The sequence below is a fragment of the Coccinella septempunctata genome, chromosome 7 (genome assembly GCF_907165205.1).
Source record: "Coccinella septempunctata chromosome 7, icCocSept1.1, whole genome shotgun sequence".
Lineage (NCBI taxonomy): Eukaryota > Metazoa > Arthropoda > Insecta > Coleoptera > Coccinellidae > Coccinella > Coccinella septempunctata.
Genome location: NC_058195.1, coordinates 16,566,004 through 16,589,732, shown reverse-complemented (window position 1 = coordinate 16,589,732; position 23,729 = coordinate 16,566,004). Strand labels below are relative to the sequence as shown.

The window sequence follows — 23,729 nt, the reverse complement described above, 5'->3', positions numbered from 1 at the left end:
TCTCCGCCAATACTGATGATAGAGCTCTGGAATTAAAACATAATACAAGCACTTTTTTACGTAGAATCCAGTGGGTTGCTCGCCTTTTCAGCAGGATTTTCAATTACGAAGCTATGACCCAAAGTTATGTTTTTTTAAATGGGAACAATATATTTCTGTTCAATTTTTTGGAAGCTAAGTTTTTACTGATTTCAAAAATATATAACATCATATGTTTTGTATATTTCTATGGTTTCAACTTTTGATGAGCATAAAAAAAATGTAGTTTCGTATGATTATCACAGTGTCCTTCTATTAGTCCTTTCATTTCTATGCTTCTTACTCACGTTCTCCAAGATTCAAATTTTGTGAAAATCGGTAAATAGCACAGAAAGAATTACATTGCAGGAAGGAGACTGCTCTTGTTATAGGGAGCTCTATTTTTCTGTGCTCGTCAAAAGTTGAATCCATAGAAATATTGAGAAAAAAGGTTTCTGACCATTTTCTATTATTCATATTGATATAAACCATATGATGTTATATATTTTTGAAATCAGTAAAGATTGAGTTTTCAAAAAATTGAACAGAAATCTAGTGTTCCCATTCAAAAAAACATAACTTTGGGTTATAGCTTGTACAATGTTTTAATTCCAGAGCTCAATCTTATAACTCGAAAACAAAAGAAGGTGGTCAAAAATGACTACTACTCTTGTTAGTTTCTCAGAAAAAGAGAACGAGAATGGGGTATCAGGTTTTGTCTATCTCCTCTGGTGAGCTGTAGTGCTAAAACATCGAAATTTGCCCACCCTGTACAGGTCAAACACTCAGCCATATATATTTCATTATTCATGAATTGCTAACTGACAGCTGACATTTCCGATTTTAAATTATAGAATTCGTATAACAAAGTTATAGTGTGAATGTATTCGGAATCCATTGACAATAATCCTCAGCTTTGTAACCAATTTCAAGGATCATCATTGTGTTCCAACTTTATCTGTTAAGCTTGCAGTAATCTTTCGGATTTACTTCCTATACAACCTTCAATAACTGAGAACTGAATTAGGGTTAATTATTTCATAATGTTCAGTTCCAATTGGAAGTAGGTATGTACAAAGATTATAGAGTTAACTCTATAATCTTTGGTTATGTAGTTATCCCGGGACAACTAGACATGGGGATTAGAAAGTTTTGAGGTCATTTAATAGTTGCCGATATTTAGGAATGAAAATATACCTCTCACTGAGTGATGGTTCAATAAGAAAGCTTAGATATGTTTGAAATGTTTCAAAAATTCATAGTTGATCACGTCCTTGATAGATATACTGTGGGTTTCACAAATCAAAATAGCGAAACAAAACTTCATTCGTCGACGTTTTTCAGTGACTACCCAGAGATATGGATCACTGTATCTGATAAAGGCAATTCGACATCTACAAAATGACGGATTTATTGATGAATTAGTGGCATAAAATCTCATAACTTATATGGCCGTCTCACCAATGTTGTATGGATTGAGAAAAATGCATAAAAGAATGTAGGTAAGTTTCAGGCCAGTACAGTCAGCTATATTGACTGCCCTACATATAGCCTATCTGCATATCTTCATGGAATTCTGTTTCCGTTAACCTCTACTTTCCTGTGCAGTGTCAGGAACTCATTTGAATTTGTGGAGTTTTACAACAAACCAGCTGTTCGAGGAGATCCGAAGTCGATGTTCAGTTATTGCATTGAGTATTAAATCCACCAAATCCACCAAATGGGTTTAATACTCAATGGTTATTGCTAAAATGCTCAGAGCACGTCTAGGCGGAATTTATCGCTAGCTAAGTGAATTTGAAAGAGGTCGAATTTATTGGTCTACGGAAGGCGGAATTGTCATTTCGAGAATACCATAACCATAAGAACAGAAATCCAACCACTGTAATGAGATGTTATCAAGCTTGGTTTGATAATGCCCAAAATCGAAGAAGAGTAGGCATCGGACGTCGAAGGGTCATTAGAGACCGATTTGCGACAACTCGATCTTTGGCTGATGGGTAGTTAGGAGAACAAGACTATCCTGTAACCGTCCGAACGATTTACCACCGTATAAGGTCTTTTGGACTGCAGCATTATCGCCCCATTACATCTTGTGTTACCTCTTACGGTTGAGCCTCGCAGACAATGATTGCAGTGGTGCAGAGAACGACAACATTCGAATGTGGAATGGGATCAGATCGTCTTTTCTGATGAATCTCGATTCTCTTTGGGTGCACATGATGGCCGAAGAAGGGTTAAGCTGCATCCATATTATGCCTCTATGTGCCAATTGACAAGGCCGCTCGGCAAAGCCGCTGCGTATGTGGATGCAGCGTCGGCTTATGCCACCATGCCGATGTGTGCCGCTGAAAAATCGCTGAACTGTCGGTCTCCATCAAAGAAAGCTAACGGAAATTTATAGTGAGGATGTGCCAACCGCTGGCCTCAGTGGCTTCGAACGGTTTCAGTTGCAGTTTGGACCCTGTACACTCGTGGTAATGTGGATGCGTCTTCTTTCGTTGGCTTTGCCGCTTGGCAAAGTCGCTCGGCACACAGCGGCATAATGTGGATACAGCTTTAGACGACGTCGAGGAGAAAGACGTGAACCTCATTTCGATGTTGAGCGTCATGTACACCGGACAGAAGGTGTTATGGTATGAGGTGCTATTGTACATGGAAGTAGGTCACCTTTAGTCTTTATTCGAGGTAACATGCAGCGCTTTGTTTTCTTAAAAAAAAGTAGAACCATATGTTCTCCCTTACATTAACCGGCTCGAGAATTCAATATATCAGCAAGATAATGCTCGACCTCATGTTGTCAGAGTTAGTTTAAGCTTTTTTGAAGCGACCCATATGAATCTTTTGCCATGGTCGCCTAGATCCTCCGATCGAAAGATGGGAGCAGATGGGCGAAAGCCCATAGAACATGTTGGGGTCATCATGGTTAGAAGGTTTGCAAATTTACCCCAGCGCCCTCGGACTGTGGCGGCTCTGGGACATGAAGGACAGGTAACTTGGGATACTATCCCTCAAGAAGAAATAGACCATTTTCTTGCATCAATGCCAAAACGTGTTGGGGAGTGTATAGATAACCGCGGTGGATAAACAAATTATTAGCAAATTTTATAAAAAAAATTGCAAACCCTTCGTTTTTTTCTCCAAATTTTAATCATTTACTCCTTGCTATACTATCCATGTTTGACCAAAAAAAATTTAAAATTTAAACAGCCCCTTCTGGGTGTTGCAGTTTCTTTGTTGTTAGGTCTTATTGTGAGTTATATATCCTTTCACTCCGGAGGAACCCTGAAAATTTAGACGAAACGTCGACGTTCAGTTTCTCTATTTTGATTTGTGCACGTTCTAGTGAAAACCGGTGTATATTTCATAAATGTTTTGTGTGTTATTTTTTGTGGTTAAAACACTAGGTTGTTGAATTTTCTCGTCATTTTTTCAAGTTGTATTCCCATTCTCACCATCTCAAATATTATTTCCCGTAACGTAAATTGATCCGATAGATGAAAAAGAAATTTTTTCCGCAAAAATCCAGGCTTGCTCTGAAATGAACGAATAAAAATATGTAATGAATAATGAATACTTAATGACCATATCAAAAATTTTTCATCAAAATTTTAAGTTATTAATAATGATAATATATTATTTTGAAAAATTAATTATTATGAAGTGAAAATTATAAATTTTGAATTATGAGTTATAGATTTTAGATGATAGTTTATGAATTGAACAAATTAGTATGAATTATATCATTTCTTGTGAATTATGAATAATATATTTCAAGAATAATGGATAATGAATCAAAACTATAAATTATAAATAATGATACACAAGTTCTGAGTTATAATATACTTTAATGAACTAGTTTATGCCCTTGAAAATTCCAGCGACATACCCCAATTCATTCTTTTACCTATGTTTTACCGTCCCATCCACCTATGTTTGAAAATTGTATGTCTTAGGAATATTATTATTGTAATAACCTGATGAAGTTATAAAGCTAGGGAAACGATTGTTGTAAAATTATTGAAATATTTTGTGGAAAATGTGAATTTATATCTGATAATAATAATTGCATCCAGATACTTTCGAGCACATTTATCATCAGGATGAAGTAAAATGCAACATAAACTCACCTGCGTGTGACTATAATACATTGCGAAATTCGATACGATAACAGGCACAGGAAGAGCGATCGTAAGCACACCGGCCAGAGCGCACAAAGCACCAACGAACATACCGACATAAGTCTTCGGTACCATGTCCCCGTAACCCACGGTGGTCATCGTCACCAGCGCCCACCACAACCCCAACGGTATGCTCTTGAAGTCGTTCTTCGGATTCGTCTGTATGCGTTCCGCGTAATAAACTAAACTAGCAAATATCACAATTCCCAAGACGAGAAAGAACACCAGCAGCGTGAGCTCCTTCGCTGACGCCCTGAAGGTCTGAATCAGGATCTTCAGGCCGGACGAGTGTCTCGTCAACTTGAACAGCCTCATTATCCTGATTATGGAGAAGAACTCCATTATGTCGGCGTTCTCCAAGTGGGAGGCGAACTTTCTGAGCAAGAGGTCTATGTAGAAACTGAAGGTGGCGATGTAGTCGATTATGTTGACGGAGGACGTTATGAATTCGAACTTGCTGGGGGAGGCGATGAACCTGATGATGATCTCGAAGGTGAACCAGGCGTTGCAGATGCATTCGATGTAGAAGAAGACGATATGCGCGTCCGTGTCCACCTTCTCGGGCACCTGATCCGTTTCGTTTGTTGGCTTTCTGACCTTCTTCAGACTTATGACGGGCACCTTCATGTCGGGGTGAGTCTTTAGGCAGAACGATATGATGGAAACGCAGATGAAGAAGACGGAGAGGATGCCGATGACCTGCAAATAACGCTGAGTTTTAATTGTTTGACAATTGGGACAAGTTGATTGAAGTTTTGTTTTTGAGAGCTTCTAAACAAGCACCAGCACCTGATAGTTGGGGAGCCGACGCGCGAGGATGCTAAATCGCTAAAGCGTCGTAGAGACCTAGTGGATTTTGAAGATTAGAGAGGTAAAAAAAAGGTTCTATGATGTATGCACTTTCAGCAGTGGGGAAAGCGTCTGCAGGTGTACATATTCGAGCATGTCAGATTAAGATACTGATATGCCGTACGTGTCTCTGATAATAAATTCAGGTTAATCTTACAGTTCGCCTGGTGGAGCTGGCCGTACGGAAGAGTTGAAAATGGTAAAAAAATAATTATTTTCGAGCCTGTCAGATTTTTGAAGGATATTTCAGTTGGACCCAAAGGAAGCTACTTTTCAAGGGACTGAAAATTCAGACGTGAAGCAAGGTCACAGCTAAGATGTCTAAACCTCTGGTCTACTCACTGATTCGATTTTGTTTTTAATTTCGTCTGGATATGGGATCAGTTTCGTTTTTCCCACTATAGGTAGCGCCGTTTAGAATTTAACACAGCATTGTCAATTGATAATTCAAAATAATTTGAATACTTTCCGACGACTTACGAATATGTTGTGTTCAATTTGTCAAACGGAAATTATCTTGAAGAACAAAGAAGAGTAAATACTCCTTCGAACCCTTCGATAGTATTGAAATATTGGCAGATTTGTTTTTACAACGAAAATTACACTGTTAATCACAAATATTCCTTAACAGCTGACAAAATGGGCCAGTTCATATTTTGAACTCGTTGACCCATATTCGATATCAACGCAAAACAAAATGAAACGAGATAGTATCATTGGACTTCCTTTGGTAGAACAAGAATAGAACGAAGCAAATGACATGGTGGCGCCGCCACGAAACTGATTCCATATCCCGGATTTGCTGAAATGTTGATGCTTGCAAAAAGTGACACGTGCACACACCAGTGTTTTAGATATCTTAATCACAGCGGTCCTTTGAAAATGCAAAAAAAATCGTTACTTCTACATAGGTACTCAAGTCAGATTTTCATACAGATGGTTAATCTTGGTGTTGCAGACCTGTTGACCCATTAATCTGACACTAATCAGGGGGGTTTTCTTAATAAGACATTTTGAAGATGATAACAAAGCATTTTTTTTTAAATATCTTCCTTCCTGTACCTACCTCTAATCGTTTCTGTATTCAATATGAAAGTTATAGATAATAAAATTGTTCGGACAAAATTTTTAGAAAATGTTATGCTCAACAACTTTTATAGTGAATGCGAAAACAATTTGAAGACCAAGAAAGGAGATAATGAAAAAAAATGATTTTTGTGACCTTTATGGCAGTTTTAATTGTTTCGGCTTGCTGAAACTGTCAGATTATATTTTTGCCGTTAGTCTTGAATCATTAGCTTCAATATGAGATAAAAAGCCACCGCGATCGAGAATGTACAGGGTAGGCAAAATTCGTTGTCTACTGAGAGTGTCTCAAGAACTATAGCAGCTAGAAGAAAACGGATGACACATTTTCGAGCTCATTTTCGAAGAAACAAAGAATGGTGAAAACCGCAGCCTCCTACGATATTTCGTTTTTGAGTTTGACAATTTCGTAAAGTTCTCATAACTTTTTTGTCTTTGAAGTTACAAATCTGAAAGTTGAACTTCCTACAGGCACTTTTTTACGTAGAATCCACTGATGAGCTCAACATATTTTTTTTATTTCGAATCATTAGGTGAACGTTCATTTTTTCAAATGCAAACTTTTATTGAATTTGTTATTTTTAAATTAGAGAAAAAATATTTTGTCAGTAGATTCTACGTATGAAAGTACCTAAGAAGGTTCAAGTTTCAGATCTGTAACTTCAAAGACAAAAAAGTTGAAAACTTTTAGAAATCGTCAAAATCTCAATTGTTGTTTATAACTCGAAATCTAAAAATGATAGGCCCATTCTGTTTTCAGATTTGGATTAGTCATGGGACGATTGTTGAATTCAACTTGTCATATTTTCAAAACGGTGACCTATTATTATCTAAAAAAGTAGTTCGAATATGCTTAATGACTCAGACTATTGATTAGGATATATATACCATGCTTCAGAATTCGGATATAAACTTTGAAAGAAATGAAATATACTTGTCCCAAGTCACCCACCAATTTGGGAGGCTTGGGATACAAGTTACCTATTGATTTCTCAACTCTCAAATTGAATAGGTGACTTGGGACGGTGTATAGTTCTGAAAAATTTGAATTTGTGATTATATAGTTGAAATTGGGTAAGAAAATTGAATGATAACCCCTATTACAGCAAAAGTATATTGCAACTGAAATGTAAAAGAACTAAACAAAACAAGGGATGATTGATTTCTTTCATTCTTTGGTGATTTCTTTGTGGAAATAACGTGGATAATAATATCCTGCGAAAAATCGGCATATTTCCTGCTGCCAATGCGCCGCATGCATGTATTTGGCATTGTTCCAAGTCACCCTATGAAACAACAAAATAAATGAATGAGATCCGTGTTGCCATTTGATTTGTAAACGACCTTGTTTCATGACATATCCAATATCCCAATATCCCACGTATCCAGAACATGCACAAAGTGAAACACATGTACAGGACACTAGAAAGTATAAGGGCCATAAAGAAAACGCGATTTGATTCTACTGAATTCGTTAATTTTGTATGTCCTTCAAACGCTCTAGTCACGGAAAACTCAACAGGAATTAATTGTTGAACTAACCGAAAAGACGCTACACAATCTTATAAGTTTGTCCCATCATTCATAAATGGTAAGAAACAAAGACATCTGCAAAGGGGGTAATTGTCCCAAGTTACAGGACTGTCCCAAGTCACCCGAATCTACCGGTATATACTTTTCAAAATGTAATTAACCACATATAGAGTCATTCGGGGTTACTGAGCGCAGTGGGTAAGTGTGCGCAGTGCGTATATCTCAACTATGCAATGTATGAAAGAGGGGTTCATTTGGGTGAAGCAAGCGGGCGCAGAATCCCCAAATTAGTTTTTCATAGGAGTGCGCCGTGCGACGTTTCGTTTACTTTTTATTTGCAATCAATCAAATTCACTAGTTTTCTTGTTAATTTTTATTATCACTGCATATTCTGCCAGGTCCAAGTTCCGAGTCCGACAGTGTTAAACAATATTTTATTCGATCAAGGCCATATTATTCTAAACATATAATCAAAAATTTTAGGTTCTCTTAGCTGCTCAACTCTATAAGAACGTCAATTCAAATTTTGGCTTACTGGGGAAAGTGTGCGCGGGTAAGTGTGCGCATAGATTCATTATATGGGCATTAGTTCAGTGAGGAATAAATTATGACATTGTTGATTTTCTTGGTTAAGACTCGATCAATGTTGTTCTATTTGTTCAGAAAAATATGAAGAGCCACCAACAGTGGAGTGTATCAAGTGTTGTGTTCAGCAGGAATTGTAGCACGAACAATAATGCAGTGCTTATAAAAAGGCGGTTCTGTATTGATAATACACAGCATTTCTTTAATATTGTAACATTTTGATGACATTATTTTGTAATTTGTTTTGATTGTGTGGTTTACTAAGCACTGCGTTCACTTACCCCGTGAGGGTGCGCACACTTACCCGCAATACGGGGCATGTGAACGCACTCCGACTTTCACCATTAAATTTCTTTTTGCGGAAAGAAAATGTTTTTGTTTGATGGCTTTTTTATGTTTTTTTATAGATTAGAAAATTCTCTATCTTATGAATATGTTTTAATTTTCCTAGCTTCAATATTTGAAACAGGGGCATGGCTTGAAAGGCAAAAGTGCGCACAGTTGCCCCGAATGACCCTATCTTAATCTGACACGCTAGAGTATGAAAAATGAGTTTTTTTCAATATTCTGACAGGCTGTCCTGGACAATTGCCCCTATATACAGGTCCGATTTTTGGTAGAGGTACACTACAGGGTCCAAGGTATCTCCACTTATATTAATAAGATACGCTCGAGTAAATCCCGAGTTTCCCTCTTGGGCTTCCCAACTACGAGGAGGTTTTAGGCGCTTTTTATGCATCTTGGCACACTATCGATAATATTTTTGCACTCCTACCTACGAGTTCATTTCCATATATGAATCCAGAGATGATAATAATTCGAAAAAAAGTAGATGCGCTCATAAATCTACTTTGGCTGGTTTTTATAGCGTTTATGGAGAGCCTTTTTTTTTCTGAAACACAAAACCTGGCCACAAAGAGCTCCATTCTGGACCCATTTTTCACTTAATGCTTCGGGAATAGGAGGGTAATAAATGACCGATTACTGCCACTGGACTAGCGGTCGCAATAAGGTTTATTTTAGTGAGTAATCAATCACGAACAGCCACAGATGTTAACGAACGTATACGTGTTCCAAATCGTCAATTTCAGACGTGACGTAAAGCAGGAAAATCCGAGTAAATTCGTCCTTTGATAACTGGGGGTTTCAACCGAACTGAGAGGATAATATGTCAGAAAGATACGGTCTCTACTTTTTTATTATATTCTACACAACTCGATATGAATCAACAGAAGTTGTCTGGAAAATATTGTAGCACATCTAATACCTAGGATTGCAATTTACAAAACTTTGATTGGGATATAACTGATTATTGGAAAAAAAATATAATTGAAAACACACAAGAATCTACACCGGAAATTCGTCGAATCATGCTTAAAAATGAACGATCTGTAATTTAAAATCAATAAAAAATGAAATGGAATAAAGAATTCAAAACATGTCATCACTGCTGACAAATAAAGTAATTGCAATCGTCTAAAGACAAATAGGACTCTGATCAAAGAGGACGATTGAATCAAAAATTGTTTCGAAAAAGGATTATCGACAATTAGAAATCAGAGTATGAGTTGTGGCAGTATTGCTGTCAAGAACAGAACGCATATACAAACTGAGAAAAATTAATTAAGATGTATAATCAATAAAAAAACACTTGAAAACTCAATAGAAGTAACAAGAGGCAAATCACCAATCTCATAAGCGCAATTGAAAGGACTTGATGCAACACGGAGCTATGGAGAAATGAAAAGTAACAGTTTTCTATAAAAATACAAAATTTGAAATCAACAGTAGGTACGCATGGAGAGACATAGCTGAGAAAATAATGAAATCATGATCCAGATAGCTGATGCCCCCTGAGAAGGGTCTGATTCATTCAGAAAATAATCAGAAGAATTAAACAGCCACAACAAAGAAATACCTTAAAATATAACAAAATCAACGAACAGAACCAAATTAAAGTAAAAACAATAAGAAGACTTATTCTTGAGTTGATTCATAGTTAAAATTAAGGTATGGGATAAGGAGCAGACTTATATAGGGGGATTTTTCCGTTCCATACTATAATATTCACATATATTCGTAAATACATGTTAAAACACAATCCTTCGATGATTGATGATGACAGGAACTCAATCGCTCTCACAAACTCTGATTATTTGAATGTTGTTTGACGACATAAAAGATGTGAATTTGCGAGAAGAATAATTGCTCGATAACTCTCGATATACACTATACAGTGATGCCTCCCTTTAGTGCACATTTCCATTAGTTCTTATTATACAGTTATACTAATACTTATAACCCACTCTCACTGGATTAATTAGTGAGGGTTGTTTACATTCTGGTTTAACATTTCTGAAAATGAAATTAGCACGAAAAATAATAATTTTATTATTTTTCATATATTACATTTTTAAATATTTATATCAAGAAAATGCGTTGGAATTTTGATCCGATCCAGTTGGGTCACATGTGTGGATTTTTCAAAATATAAGAGAATGCTCTGTGAGAACGGAGGGAATGCCTAAACGAAAGATTCAAAAGTTTCCTTGAGTACTGATACCTTCGCAGCCGTTGATGAGTATGGTTCGTCGAAAAGTGACCACAGCTTGGGTTTTAGATGTTGCCACCATGAGAGTGTCCCCTTGAAGTAATCTTCTTCGAAGCCAAACTTTCTAGCCACTTCTTCATCACTCGGTTTTTCAGTGTCCAAATCTAATCTATCCAGAACTGCCAAGGTTTCCTGAGTATCTCTATGCTGAAAAAAAAGTTCAGTGATATGAGTAATGTTTGCACCCATGCATGAGATGCTGGTAAAGAAAGAGAGACAGAAAGCTATCCCAGGTGTCCAATAACATATCAGTTATGTTTTCTTAGGAGATCTAATAGGGAACTTCGTTATGTGTTATTTTTCTGTAACCATCAGTAAGTGTCTTATACGATATTTGGGATGTGCCTGCGCTGTATCCGAATCATATCCACATTTTGTAAATGTCATGTTCCCGCTCCATGATATACATATTTATAACTTTGTTCTCTATTTGCCATCTATCCGTTTAAGATTATGGAGAGAGTATGACACCATTAAAGTTTTAACTACCGCAGAGGGCGTTGCAGGACATAAACAAATATGGGTGACACACTGTTGTTTTCATAAGTGGATTTGTATTTTAATAGGAATCATTTTTGAGTTATTGTTATACGCATTTCTTAGTTGAATATTCTTCTAAGGAAAGTGAAGTGCAGATATTGAATGTTCATTTAGTTGTTTGTGTGTCACCGTGATTAGTGCTTGGTGCAGATTACATAAGTTATTCCTTCACATGCGTCATGTAATCTGTAGAAATAAATGAATGAATCATATCTTTCGAATAATCTATTTCCGATCAACGTAAACACATCAAGGCATATTTGGTCCTATCGATGTATTTTATCTTTAGTGTATAGTGTATATTATAATTGAATGCTTGCTAACAATGTTTCCTCAACACTAATGAGAATAATGGTCACTAGGAAATCGTCAACACGTGGAGAATAGTCATTGAAGGTTGCAAATCGTAAGATCCCTATTTGCTTTGGCCACAGCTGCTTCATATTACCTACCATCTATTCAGTTTTCAGAGTGAACGCACAAATGAATGAAATATTTATGAAATTTATCTACATACATCTCTATGATTGCTTGGACGATAGTCTGTGTGTTGCCGGGTTGTTTTTCGACCTATCGAGAGATTTTGATTACCTCGTTTTCGAATTTGTTATGAGTAAGCTCTGTAACATTGGTTTCAGAAGAAATGTGCTAGAATGGTTTCGTTCCTTCATCACTGATCGTACGATGGTGGTCAAGGTTCAGGAGAGTTGGTCTAGTGAGTATGATTTGGGAGTTCCTCAGGGGTCCTCGTTAGCGATATTGGCGTGAACACCTGGTGAACTCTCGGAGAATCGTTCCAGGTTGATGTCATGTTTCATTGAATGGTGCCGCTTAAATGCTTTCATTTGGAATGTTGACAAAACCGAGTGCATTTTTTTAATACGAGAGCTGCGAATAATGACACTCATCTTAGTTTTGAATGTGGTGGAGTGTAGTAATTCCATGGCATTTGGATTGATATTGAGTTGAGGTGGTGCAAACATGTTGATTTTTTGTGCAGTAAGCTGAACCAAGTATATTACGCCATAGGTGGAATTAGGGACTCATTGCCTATTCATGCTCTCATGAATATTTATTATGGTTCATTTTATAGCAATTTGAGCTATAAAATTCTACTATGGTATAACTCTATTGATCTTAATAGAGTCCTCTTGACACAAAAACACGTTCTGCGGAATCTTCAACCTAAAACCGATGGATTCTTGTGAGCCACTATTTGGAGGAAGGTGTATTATGACTTTTACTCGTATCTGCATATACAAGTATGTGAGAAAAAACGAACACAAGTTCACTAAACTTTCTGACTATCAGCATTGTTATACCAGAAATTGGGAAATTTTATGCATACTCAAGCACATATTGGCTAAATGTGAATCTTCTCCATCATAAAGGCATTAACTTTTATGACCACCTACCAAAAACAGTTAGGTTACTTAATCTTGTTCACTTGAAAAAAAATGTTAGAAAGCCATTAATACCAGAAGCATTCTACAGTGTTGGTGATTATTTTAACACCATGATATAAGGAAAAGAAGTTGAACATACATTCACATTCAAGTTTTGTTTTGTTATGATAGTTTTAGTGTCTGGAAATATAATATAAGGAAGGTTTTAGCGGCATGCAGACAGGAATTGTTGGGAGAGTACCTGACCGGTAATCGGGGGGTCGTAGGTTCGAATCCTGCTCTGGGTGGTACTTTTTTCAGAATTCAATTCCTGTCTGCATGCCGCTTAAACCTTCCTTTGTTTTGTTAATTTAAAATTGTATTTCTTCTTTCAACCAATATTAGTTGTAAGTGTTTATGTTAATAGTTATTACATAAATCTTAAAATTAATCAATATCAAGTAAATGCTAACTTATCCAATGCAATGTAAATCGTCTTATTGGATTAATAAAGGTTGACTATATTACATATAGCAAACACCATACCATATTAAGAATTAATTCAGATGCATACAACCCGCTGATATGAATATCAACAAGTGTAACGATCCGAATTGAACTAGCCAATTTGCCATCGTCAGGGCCATTAAGTGGAGAACTTTCCACCGATGAAAAGCAGATGCTGACCATGGTTTCCGTCTCATTTGACCTCGTCCGAGCAACACAGCTTCTTCTACGATGGAAAAACGTTTGGAATTGACGGATACTTATTCCATACTGGCAGACGCTACTGAGTTCTATCGAGTAATACAAAGCACCACCCAGTATGAACCGTGAACCAATTCAGTCCCCTCCAGATCGAAACTCAGACGACGACAACAGCAGATGTTTCTATGTTGCTCTGACGAGGTCAAATGGGACTGAAACCTTGGCTGAACCTGCTTTTCTTCGATGGAACTTTCTCCACTTTTCAGCCATGACGATGGCAAATTCGCTAGTTCAATTCAGAGCCTAACACTAGTTGATATTCATATCATCATCTGAATACTTCTGCAGTTGAAACTTTGTGGAAGCATCTGATTATTGGTCTTAGATGACGTTGTTGCGTTTCAGCGAGTTGTGCAATATGTCGCATCTAGAGAGTCTAGCTTTCGCTTCCGTAATGGGTACCACTCACGGGGTGTTTTCTCGGGACTATACGATGGGGACTATCGAGGAATACCCACCAGAAGTCCCCGTGTATGGCCGACCAGCCCCTACTATCGTCATCCCCAACATCTGAGGATTTCTCGTACTCGGGTGACCGAGTGATACTCATTGATGCTACACTCGAATAAGGTTCCTAGTCCTGAGTAGAAGCCCCGTGTGTGGCCGACCTAGCATAGCCTCGATGCTCTACCTGATAGTCCCGAGAAAACGCCTCGTGAGTAAAACCCATAAGGAAGCGTTGGGAGGACCATTGCTTTGTAAACAGCTGTCTTGGTCTTCAGATTGAGGTCGTAATTTTGAGACACTCTGTTTTTTAGCTTCCAGAATGCACGCGATGCCGAATTGATACGGTTGTGTATTTCCGTGTCGAGGTTAGCCTTAGTATTTATGAAGCTTCCCAAGTATTTTGAACTGTTCTACCTGTTCTAGAGTTTCATCCTCCAGGCGGATATCTGTTTGAGGGCTTTCTGGCTGACTTAGCAGGATTTTGGTTTGGTCAATATTTAGACTAAGGCCTAAAGTTTCATATGTCCAACATTATCTTTAGATCCTCTGAGATGCAAGAAATAAGTGCGCAGTCGTCTGCGTATTCAAGTTCCTTGATAAACTTTGTAAGGGTTTTTGCTGTGAGGCACTTCAGGTTAAACAGGCCTCCATCAAATATAAATCTTATTCCAACACCTCTTAAAGGCATACTCAAGCCAGCAATTGTCGAGACAGCTATGGCGAAAATATTGAACGCTAAAGTCGCTAACACGCAGCCTCGTTTTATTCCACATTTGGTTAAGAAATAGTCTGTTGTAGAGCCATCAAGCTGTATTCTAGCGGAGTTGTTGGTGTGGAGGCTTTTACACACTGCTGGGAATTTTTTCGGGTACTCCAAGGCGTCCTATTATTCTCCATAGTGCTCTCCAATTCACCTAGTCCAAGGCCTTACCTAAATCGATATAGGCTGTATAGATCCTTGATTGTTGTCCACGGGCCTTCTCTTGCAAATGTCGCAGTGTAAAAATTAGGTCCACCATAACTCTATTGGGTTGAAATCCGCACTGGGATTCAGATAATAGCTTTTCTAAGAGTGGAATTAGACGATCTTCGAGAGAAATACCATATGTTTTACATAAACATACCATGAAAGTTTTTAACAACTGAGTTCGTCTTGTAATGTTAATTGCAGCAAAATGACGAATTTCTGCTCTCGATCATTATATTAAATTTCTCGATGAAAATGACTTTTTTTCGTGCTTTTGAACTGTTGTACGTATGGGAAAAATAGGAGAAATGATTCCAGAGTTTTCCTTATACCAACAAAAGAAATTAAACACTTGACAAGTTTCAAAGGATTCAATTGAAATTTGGTCAAGCCAGTCAAGTCGACTGTTTAATTTCCTTTGTAAGTATAGATAAGCGAGGAATAAATTTCGATTACAAAACTCCTTTGTTGTCCAAAATTTTTACAAGACTACCAGTCTGTTCCGATATTCCTGAACAGTACTGTCAGTATTTCAGAGACGATGCCTATTGGACTAGTCGTTCGAGTTCTATTGTTATTCGATTGCGGGCCAGTAAAACCAGCAATATCGGAACAGGCCTACGAGACCACTACGCGACCACTGCGAGACTCTCGTACTCGTCTCATCTCGTTTCGTCGTGCACTAACCTGCACCAAACAGGCAAAACTCTGGAAGGGCACGTGTAATTAAATTCGGACCACGTGTGATAGATTGTAAAATAAAATATAACAAATTGTATTATGCTTCTGGTTTTGGCAGGTCGATTTTGCTGGTGTATGGGGCTGTAAACCTGGTTCAACGAACCCAGATTTTTCGGCACTCACACCCCAAAATACAATCCGGCCTTCTGGCCCACCTTCTCTAATTAAAATAGGCGGAGGTGATATTTTTTAACCTCATCCTTTCATTAATGCCCGGAACGTGATGTTGGAACAATGAGACCGGAAACGTGAGAGTTTTACGGCGGTCGCGTTAGACTAAAACGCATCGGTAAGGATAATTTTTACGAGAGAAATGAAAATCTGGAGCGGCGGGCTTAAAATTTTTTATAGTCCAGTTAAGCTGTTCGGCAATAAAAGTGAATAATGCCTCGAATGAGGAACGTGAGGGTGTTCTGAATGAGGGTCGTATTATTCGATTTTGTAACGGTAACATCCGGAAAGCATTGGCATATTGTCGAACACATACATCAGTTCGATCGAAAGGTATATAGAAAGCAGCGTTTCAGAAGTTCGTTTTATTATTCAGCGATGAACCTTGGAATCGGGCATAAAAATGAATTATAATGAGCTCGACGTTCACACTTCATTTCTGCGGTTATTGGCTCTTTGAGAAAAAGCGACTACTTACAGGGTGTCCCACATTCAATGTCTAGAATGTAGTGATCTCATAAACTAGATGACCCAGAGCAAAACAGATGGCATGTTATCCAGACCTTTTGTTTTTGTTGAAAAAAACAATTATTGTGAGAACTGTAACCTCCTATGATGCTACGTTTTTGAGTTGTTAGAAAACATTGTGATTTTGACGATTTCAATTACTTCTCCCAACTTTTCTGTATTTACTGGAGATCTGGAACTGGAACTCTACACTCTTATGACAAAATTCTAGTGGCATTCTGAAAAATCTAAATTTTTTTCAGATGTCAAATTGCGAAACATAGCTGTAGTTTCTTAAATGCTATTAATTCAACTATTATTGAATTTGTTTCCTTCGGATTGGAACAAAATCACAGAGTTCATGAATGTCTAATATTTTCTGAATTGAAAGCTGTAAATCTGAAACTCTATACCTACACATATTCTTATGACAAACATGAACTTTCAATTCGGCTGATTTTGAGAAGAGAGCATTCCACATAACAAGAAATTTGTCGACATTTTAGCATTGTAGCTTGTATCTTCTATGACTTATACAAATGAAACTGTTTCAAAAGTCTCGAAACTAACATTAACACCTAATAAAGATTGTAGAACATTAGGACTCTTTCTCCATCTCAAAATTATATACAGAATGAGTCTTTGACTAAAACAAATATTTTAACATTAGATTTTTGATGTCAAAAGAAATACTTTTTTTGCCATTTTTGCCGAATCGGCTCGATTCAAAACATAAAGGCTGATGAAAAACCGTAAAATTATTATTATTTTTAGTTTTATTTTACGGTTTCATCAAATGAAATGAGTTTCGAAATATAGTTTCTCATTTATTTATTTTTTTTTTGAATACCAGATATCACCCACGTCTTCAAGTTTTCTGATTATGACCATTACGTACCATAAAATTACCAAAAATTCAAAGAACCCAGCTCTTGAAACTAAGTTGGACGCCATCTGATGAATATTTGGACGCTTTGTAAGATAAAAGTATTCTTCATATTTTCTCCCAACCAAATATCAATTTCAAAATGGCATTAATCATCAGAAGCAAATTGGCAATACCTAATGAATTTCAGTCTGACATTAGTCAATTACAAATTGACAATAAACAAAATCAAATTGGCAATTCTGAATTTAAATTCTCCATTGGAATAAAATGTATTGAAGAAAATATTGAATGATATACACAGTATATAACATCAAAATTAATTAAAACTATTCGAGAATAACGAATTTTCTCAAAAAATTCATATTTGTCATATCCAATGAATAAAAAATGAATTTTTGAATATGAGCGATGAATTTTGCACAATTAACAACCGTAGCCTTGCCAATATTATTATGAACGATATTCTCTAATTTCTGGAAATTCTGGGTTCTAACATTTCGATTCATTTACAAAACAGAGACGGAAGATCGTGTGTTTTTTTAATGAGTTATCATAAAAAGAGTCGATTTCAGACCATCATTGTATTTCAGAACCAATGTTTAATACTGTTCACTATTCTTTGAATACCTATTATTTATTTCATTTCGTACAGTATGCAAAGATTTGAGAGCCTCCGAATATATACTTAATAATACTTTTCGAGATGTTGTAACCAGAAAAACTCATAATTTTTGAACGAAAAAATCAAAGAAAAAAAACTGAAAAGGTGTGTTGATCTGTGTGATCGATCAACTGATTCAGTTCCATTCGAACGTTGACGTACGATTTTTACAATTGCAATTTTGTTATGTTTAATAACAATTTGAAATTGATATATGCCAATTTGAACTTGATTAATGCCAATTTGCTTATTATTAATGCCAGTTTGAAATTGATATTGTTAATTTGATTTGGACTAAGGTCATTTTGATTTTGATTAGTGTCAGTTTGAACTTGAAAAAGTATAGAGCGAGATACTCGCACTGGACACCGAGGAGTAGTAGAAAGACTATAAAAAAAATAGTAGAGTTCTGGAACCGGAAGTAACGGTCGAGTGTTCCTTGAAAAAGTGAAGTAATTGGTAGGTAATGATATTCTAATGAGATGTGATATGGTGTCTATGATTATCACGAGGAAGATGTTTCTGGTGGTAAATTCATAAATTCCCAAAAAGGGGAACATATTTCAGAGATTGAAAAATTCGAAGGAGCGCAAAACCATGAGAGTTTCAGAGTTCTCAGTCATGTTGTAAAAATATAATGCTGAACGGAAGGAATAAGTTTTCTTATTCTCGAACAATGTTTCAGTAAACAATTAAAATAAAATGTTCCATTTTCAGTGTGCAAATTTAGTACTAAATATGGTCGAAATATTCGTTTGACTTCAAAAAATTCATAGGGGATTGATCGATTTTTGGGATAAAGATATTGAACTTGACTTGACCATCTAATAATAAGCCTTCAACTGTGATCACCTATCGAAACGAAGCTTGAGAGTTCACAAACATTGATTCGGCGAAGTAGATAGAAGAGAATAGTTCAGTAAAGAATAGTTGTTAAAGGATCCATCCAAGTTGTGTATATCAAAATTGCGAAAATGCGAAAGCCTGGGTTGAATTCAAACAATACAAAATTATCTATTCAGAGTTCGCGTGGAAAAGCAGAATATGTGTCGGCAATTTTCGGTTGTTCGGTTCCTATTATAGTCGAATTAGGTGCAATTAGGACTAATCTGCAACATCATCTCATAGTACACTCTAATTCCTGCATTCGCGTGTTATTTTGCACTTATATTCGAAATATTGCTCATAAAACAGAATATTTTGAAGTAGGTATATTTCGAAAATTGTCCGAATATCAAGAATACCTGAAGATTTGTGTATCTATTAGTTGACCTTTCGAAATGCCTGATCAGTGGAAAAATAATTTTCGACTTCTGAACCTTTTACTGCTCGAAAAGCATTCGCACCTCAGGAGCTACGTGAACTAGTGGCACATCCCTTCAAATAGATGAAATCTATGCATGCGTTTTCAAAATTCGATTTTAAAAATAATCTATTTGTCTAAGCTGAAGAGACAGCACTAAACGATTATCCATATTGAGTTTTGAATATAAAAATTGAGAGAGTTGACAAACAGGGTGAGTTTTTCTCCTTACCCTATTTCAAAATGAACAACGACTATTATATATATGGGAAAAGATTCCCCAATATAGCCGAAAAAAGGAATAATAATCACTTAAGTGATTATTATATATATTAATTGGAAGACCGGACTTGGTAGAGATGCCCTCCAGGTCAAAAGCAATACTTGGACTTAAAACAGATTATATGATTTTGACAAAATGAGTATTCAAACCACGACACGTGTTTCGCAAAAGCAGTAGCATCTTCAGGAGGATGAAGTTTATCTTCACGTTTCGTGGTTTAAAAACTCAGTTGGTGAAAATTGTATAATCTTTTTTGAGTTCCTGTATGGCTTTTTACAGCCACGTCAATTCAAGATCTGCACTATTATTTTTCAGTACTGAAGGCATTTCTCGATAGCGATCCTTCTTCAATATCCACAGAAGATTTTTGATATTCCCTACACTGCAATGGAAAAACAAGTTATGTATTGATAAATTATTTATTTTTTCTTGAGTCATCATTAAGTCTTTGAATCAGTTTGATGACATCTGTATTATTCACTTTTTCTTTCTCGTTTTTCTGTTTCGTTTCTTGTTTTTGCAGCATTTAATTCTTTCGAATATTTATAATGTATATCGTCTATATAATATGAATTGTCCTATACACATCTATACTTGTGTCTTTGGGGTCGATAAATACTATTCTATTCTTGCTTAAAAAAAAAATCGACGGCTAATGCTTTTTTCTTGTGAAACCTCCACATCTGAAAACTGCATATCCTGAGTAAGTTGACGGTAATAAATATTTTGTTGATAGATATGTAGGTGGTAGAAACAGAGGACTCTTGAGTTTTCAGAAATAAAAAGGGTTTTTGAATAACATTTGTGGAAATACCTGAGTGTACGTCATCCAACAGCAAGGCTCCACTTGATTCGCATCAAGTCCCCAGAACTCCAACTCTTCTTCGAATAGTGGCCCACAAACATCAGATGGATAATGTAATTTACCAGTCCTGAAAATAAAGAAGAATTGTTGGAAAACAATCCAATTAAAATTTTAAACAAATATCTAATCATTACGAGGATTATTTTATTGTAAGGTATCTTATTATACATGTGAGAAAAATTAATTGAAATATAGTCGGAGTACAGGGAAAAAAATTATATTTCACAATAAACTCTTAGAGCCAACTCACAGAGTATTGCAGGCAATAATTTCGTAAGAGGAAATTTCCTCCAGAACACACCTAATGAATCCAACCCTGCATCCCTGCGTGAGTGAAAACCTCCGTTTTCCATCTATTTAATCCTCGGAATGAAACAAGACAATGTTCTACAATGATAATGAAAGATTTAACAGTACAAATGGCGTGTTTACTGCCTCCATGAACCGAATCCTTTGCTCATTAAAAACTTGCCCTGCAAATGGCTAGGAAACAATGTACGTTACAGAAAAGCCTTTTCCTACGCCGTTGGATATGAAGGCTTTTCATATCCGTCCAAGCAGCCTAATCGGAGAAACATTCTCACATATATTAATTCTCATGTGATGGATTAAGAATGAAACAGGGTTCTCCAAAAAAAAAACATATCTCTATAGAATTTTACGTTTGACTAGTCGATTTGTTGTAATTGTTGATAGCCGACACAGACCCAGATGATTATTAGAAACGCTAGGAGATCTTCAGATATTATTGTAACAGTCCAAAACACGTCCAAAATAATGAATGAGAGTGCTAATATCAATGGACAGGTCGTGCCTTACACCGTTGGCAAAAGATCCAACATCGGCGAAGAAATGTTGAATTTGAAGATATAAAAGGCGATTTCATGAAATGTCAATATTTCTATTGTAACAGATTATTTCTGAAAAGTGGTAGAGACATCTTGATGTGTAGACCTAACAATCCACCCATAATCAAAAGAACTCCACCATTCCCAAATTTTTCGTTGATGATATGCGCTTCAATTCATTCTTAGTATTTTTTTGTTGCATTTCCAATTACCCTTTCAATGTCCAAATGAAATGACTAGAGGTCATATACATCGTGAATCTACGGGGTTGAAAGTTCATATGTTCGAGTTCAGAGCATAATTCGATGCGATTCGATTGGTTCAGTAGCCGAACAATGTCTAACAACCCCCAGCGTTTAGCAATTTGTGATATTACAGGGGATATGAGTTTCAAGGCTTGGGGCAAATTAAACTATTCGCCCGTCTATTCGAATATATTTCTGAGTTTTGGTTCCCAACAATATCATAAACATCCTTTGTTGGTTTTTGAATGATCATATTGATTGACTCCTCTTGAAAACATGAAGATATATTGATTTCAAAACCAAAAGTATCAAATTATTCTACTCGTAGAACATTTTCAAAGTGTATACGAAAACGTAATTCAACAACCCACTCTTGAAATGAAATCTTTCCTGTGTATCCACAACAGAAAAAGCTGATAAGACTGACGAGCGTTTTTCATGTTTTATCGTTTCCTGAGAGTTCGAGAGTTAAGAAAACGATTTCAGTTGGATCTCTAAACTTTCCAGGTGGCGCTAGGGTATAGTCATACTTCGTAGCGCTTACTGGCATCTAATATAGGATCCATTAATTCGTTCTTGTTTCAACAATAGGCACTCCAGAGAATTTGTAAAGTGCAGTTGATACACTGGAAATTATTATATTGAAAGCTTAAAAGATCTCATAAGAGAAAATCGATGACTAAGAAGAATATACCGGATGAATAAAAACGAGAAAAACAAAAGAAACCCCAAACGCCATAGCAAAGGAACTATTGAAAATTCTGCATGGAGAATGCAAAAAAGTCTCAGAATGGCTTATATAATATTGTTGAGGCAGAAGCATTGAAGGGATCGTTCGAAAGAGAACCGAGAATAAAATACAGACCTGACGATGATACCGAAGATTTAGAGGAACTGGTCGAAGAAAACGAAGAAGATGTGGACGAATTACCAGTAGCTGTTGAAGAAAATGAAGAAAACCCACGGTCCCAACTGAAATCAGAGAGATAATCAAAACTCCATTTCGATTTTTCTTTGTAGCCTTGAGGAAGGCGAAATATAACGCCGAAACGTTGCTTTAGGATTCCAAATTAATTTATTCAGTTCCTTATATTGAGATTGGTTGCTTTTGATAATCAGAAGATTGAAGAAGAGAGTAGCACCCAAAAGCGATAAAATAACAGATTTTATGTTGAAGAAATGGCCTCGAAAAGGTATAGCTGCTTTGACGAATATCGAAAATGGAACAATTAGAAGTGAACACTACCCGAAGACATGGAAAAGAGTAAAAGTGATACTGTTTAGCGAACCATTTAAAGAAAACAAATTCCCACAAAACTACATACCGATAAGTCTGTTGTCGGCGTTAGGAAAAGAAGTCAAAAGGCTAATCGCCAGAAGACTAATAGAAGAAACTGAAAAGCTGAATCTCATACCAGTAGAGCAATCAGTCAACAGAGCAGCAATTACTGAGACTCTCATAATATATAACAGAAGTATTCCTGCAACACAGATCTTGTTTTACTAGTTGTCGCCAGAGCATTCGACAAAGTGTGGCATGAAGAATTAATATATAAGATGAGATGTGCTGGATCAACTATGCAAGTTGATCAGGAATTATCTAAACATAAGAAATTTTCACGTGAAAGTGCAAGGATAATGCTCCAATACGGAGTGCCTCAAGAGTCAGTACTTGGGCCACAACGATATACCGAAGAATCCAAGAACCATGCTAACGTTTTATGCTGACAACACTAGCATAGCAACTCGACACCGCAACCCAGAAGTCATAGAACGAACTTTACAAGTAGCGGTTGACGAAACAAATGACTTGAAAATCCAACTTAATGGGCAAAAGATCCAAGCTCTACTACTTTAGAAGGAAAACTGGGAACCACAACTAATCTAGAGAAGTTGATGGAGAAATCGATTGTAAAGATGAAGCCCCATGTCAAAAGAGACAAAATTAAACATAATTAAAGCCGTTGCTAGGCCTCAACTTATGGATCAGTACCGTGGGCATTCGTAGCAAAGAGCCATATCAAAAGAATTCAATCTACTGAAGAAAAGCTGTTACGATGTGCAACAGATGCACCTTGGTTTGTCAGGAATAGAAAGTTTTATCAGGACCGAATTTATGAATAGGAAAGCAGAGAAATTATTCGAAACAGTAAAAAATCATACGACTCAAGAACTCATGAGACTAGTTGACTACAACCCAGAGGAAGACAGAAGGAGAATGCGCATATACATGTCCCCCGAAGGAG

The 23,729-nt window shown here is 36.5% G+C and overlaps 1 protein-coding gene across 3 annotated transcripts in view; it reads right to left on the bottom strand.

The window, feature by feature from the left end:
• LOC123317365 (potassium voltage-gated channel protein Shaw-like) overlaps positions 1 to 23,729 on the bottom strand; it is a 193,511-nt gene that overhangs the window by 33,717 nt on the left and 136,065 nt on the right. For all 3 annotated transcript variants that reach the window (XM_044903853.1, XM_044903855.1, XM_044903854.1), the window contains exons 5-7: positions 20,340 to 20,457; positions 10,816 to 11,010; positions 4,149 to 4,898 (exon numbers count right to left, since the gene is read on the bottom strand). In XM_044903853.1, coding sequence (XP_044759788.1) covers positions 4,149 to 4,898; positions 10,816 to 11,010; positions 20,340 to 20,457 — 1,063 coding nt within the window. The remainder of the gene's footprint in view (positions 1 to 4,148; positions 4,899 to 10,815; positions 11,011 to 20,339; positions 20,458 to 23,729) is intronic.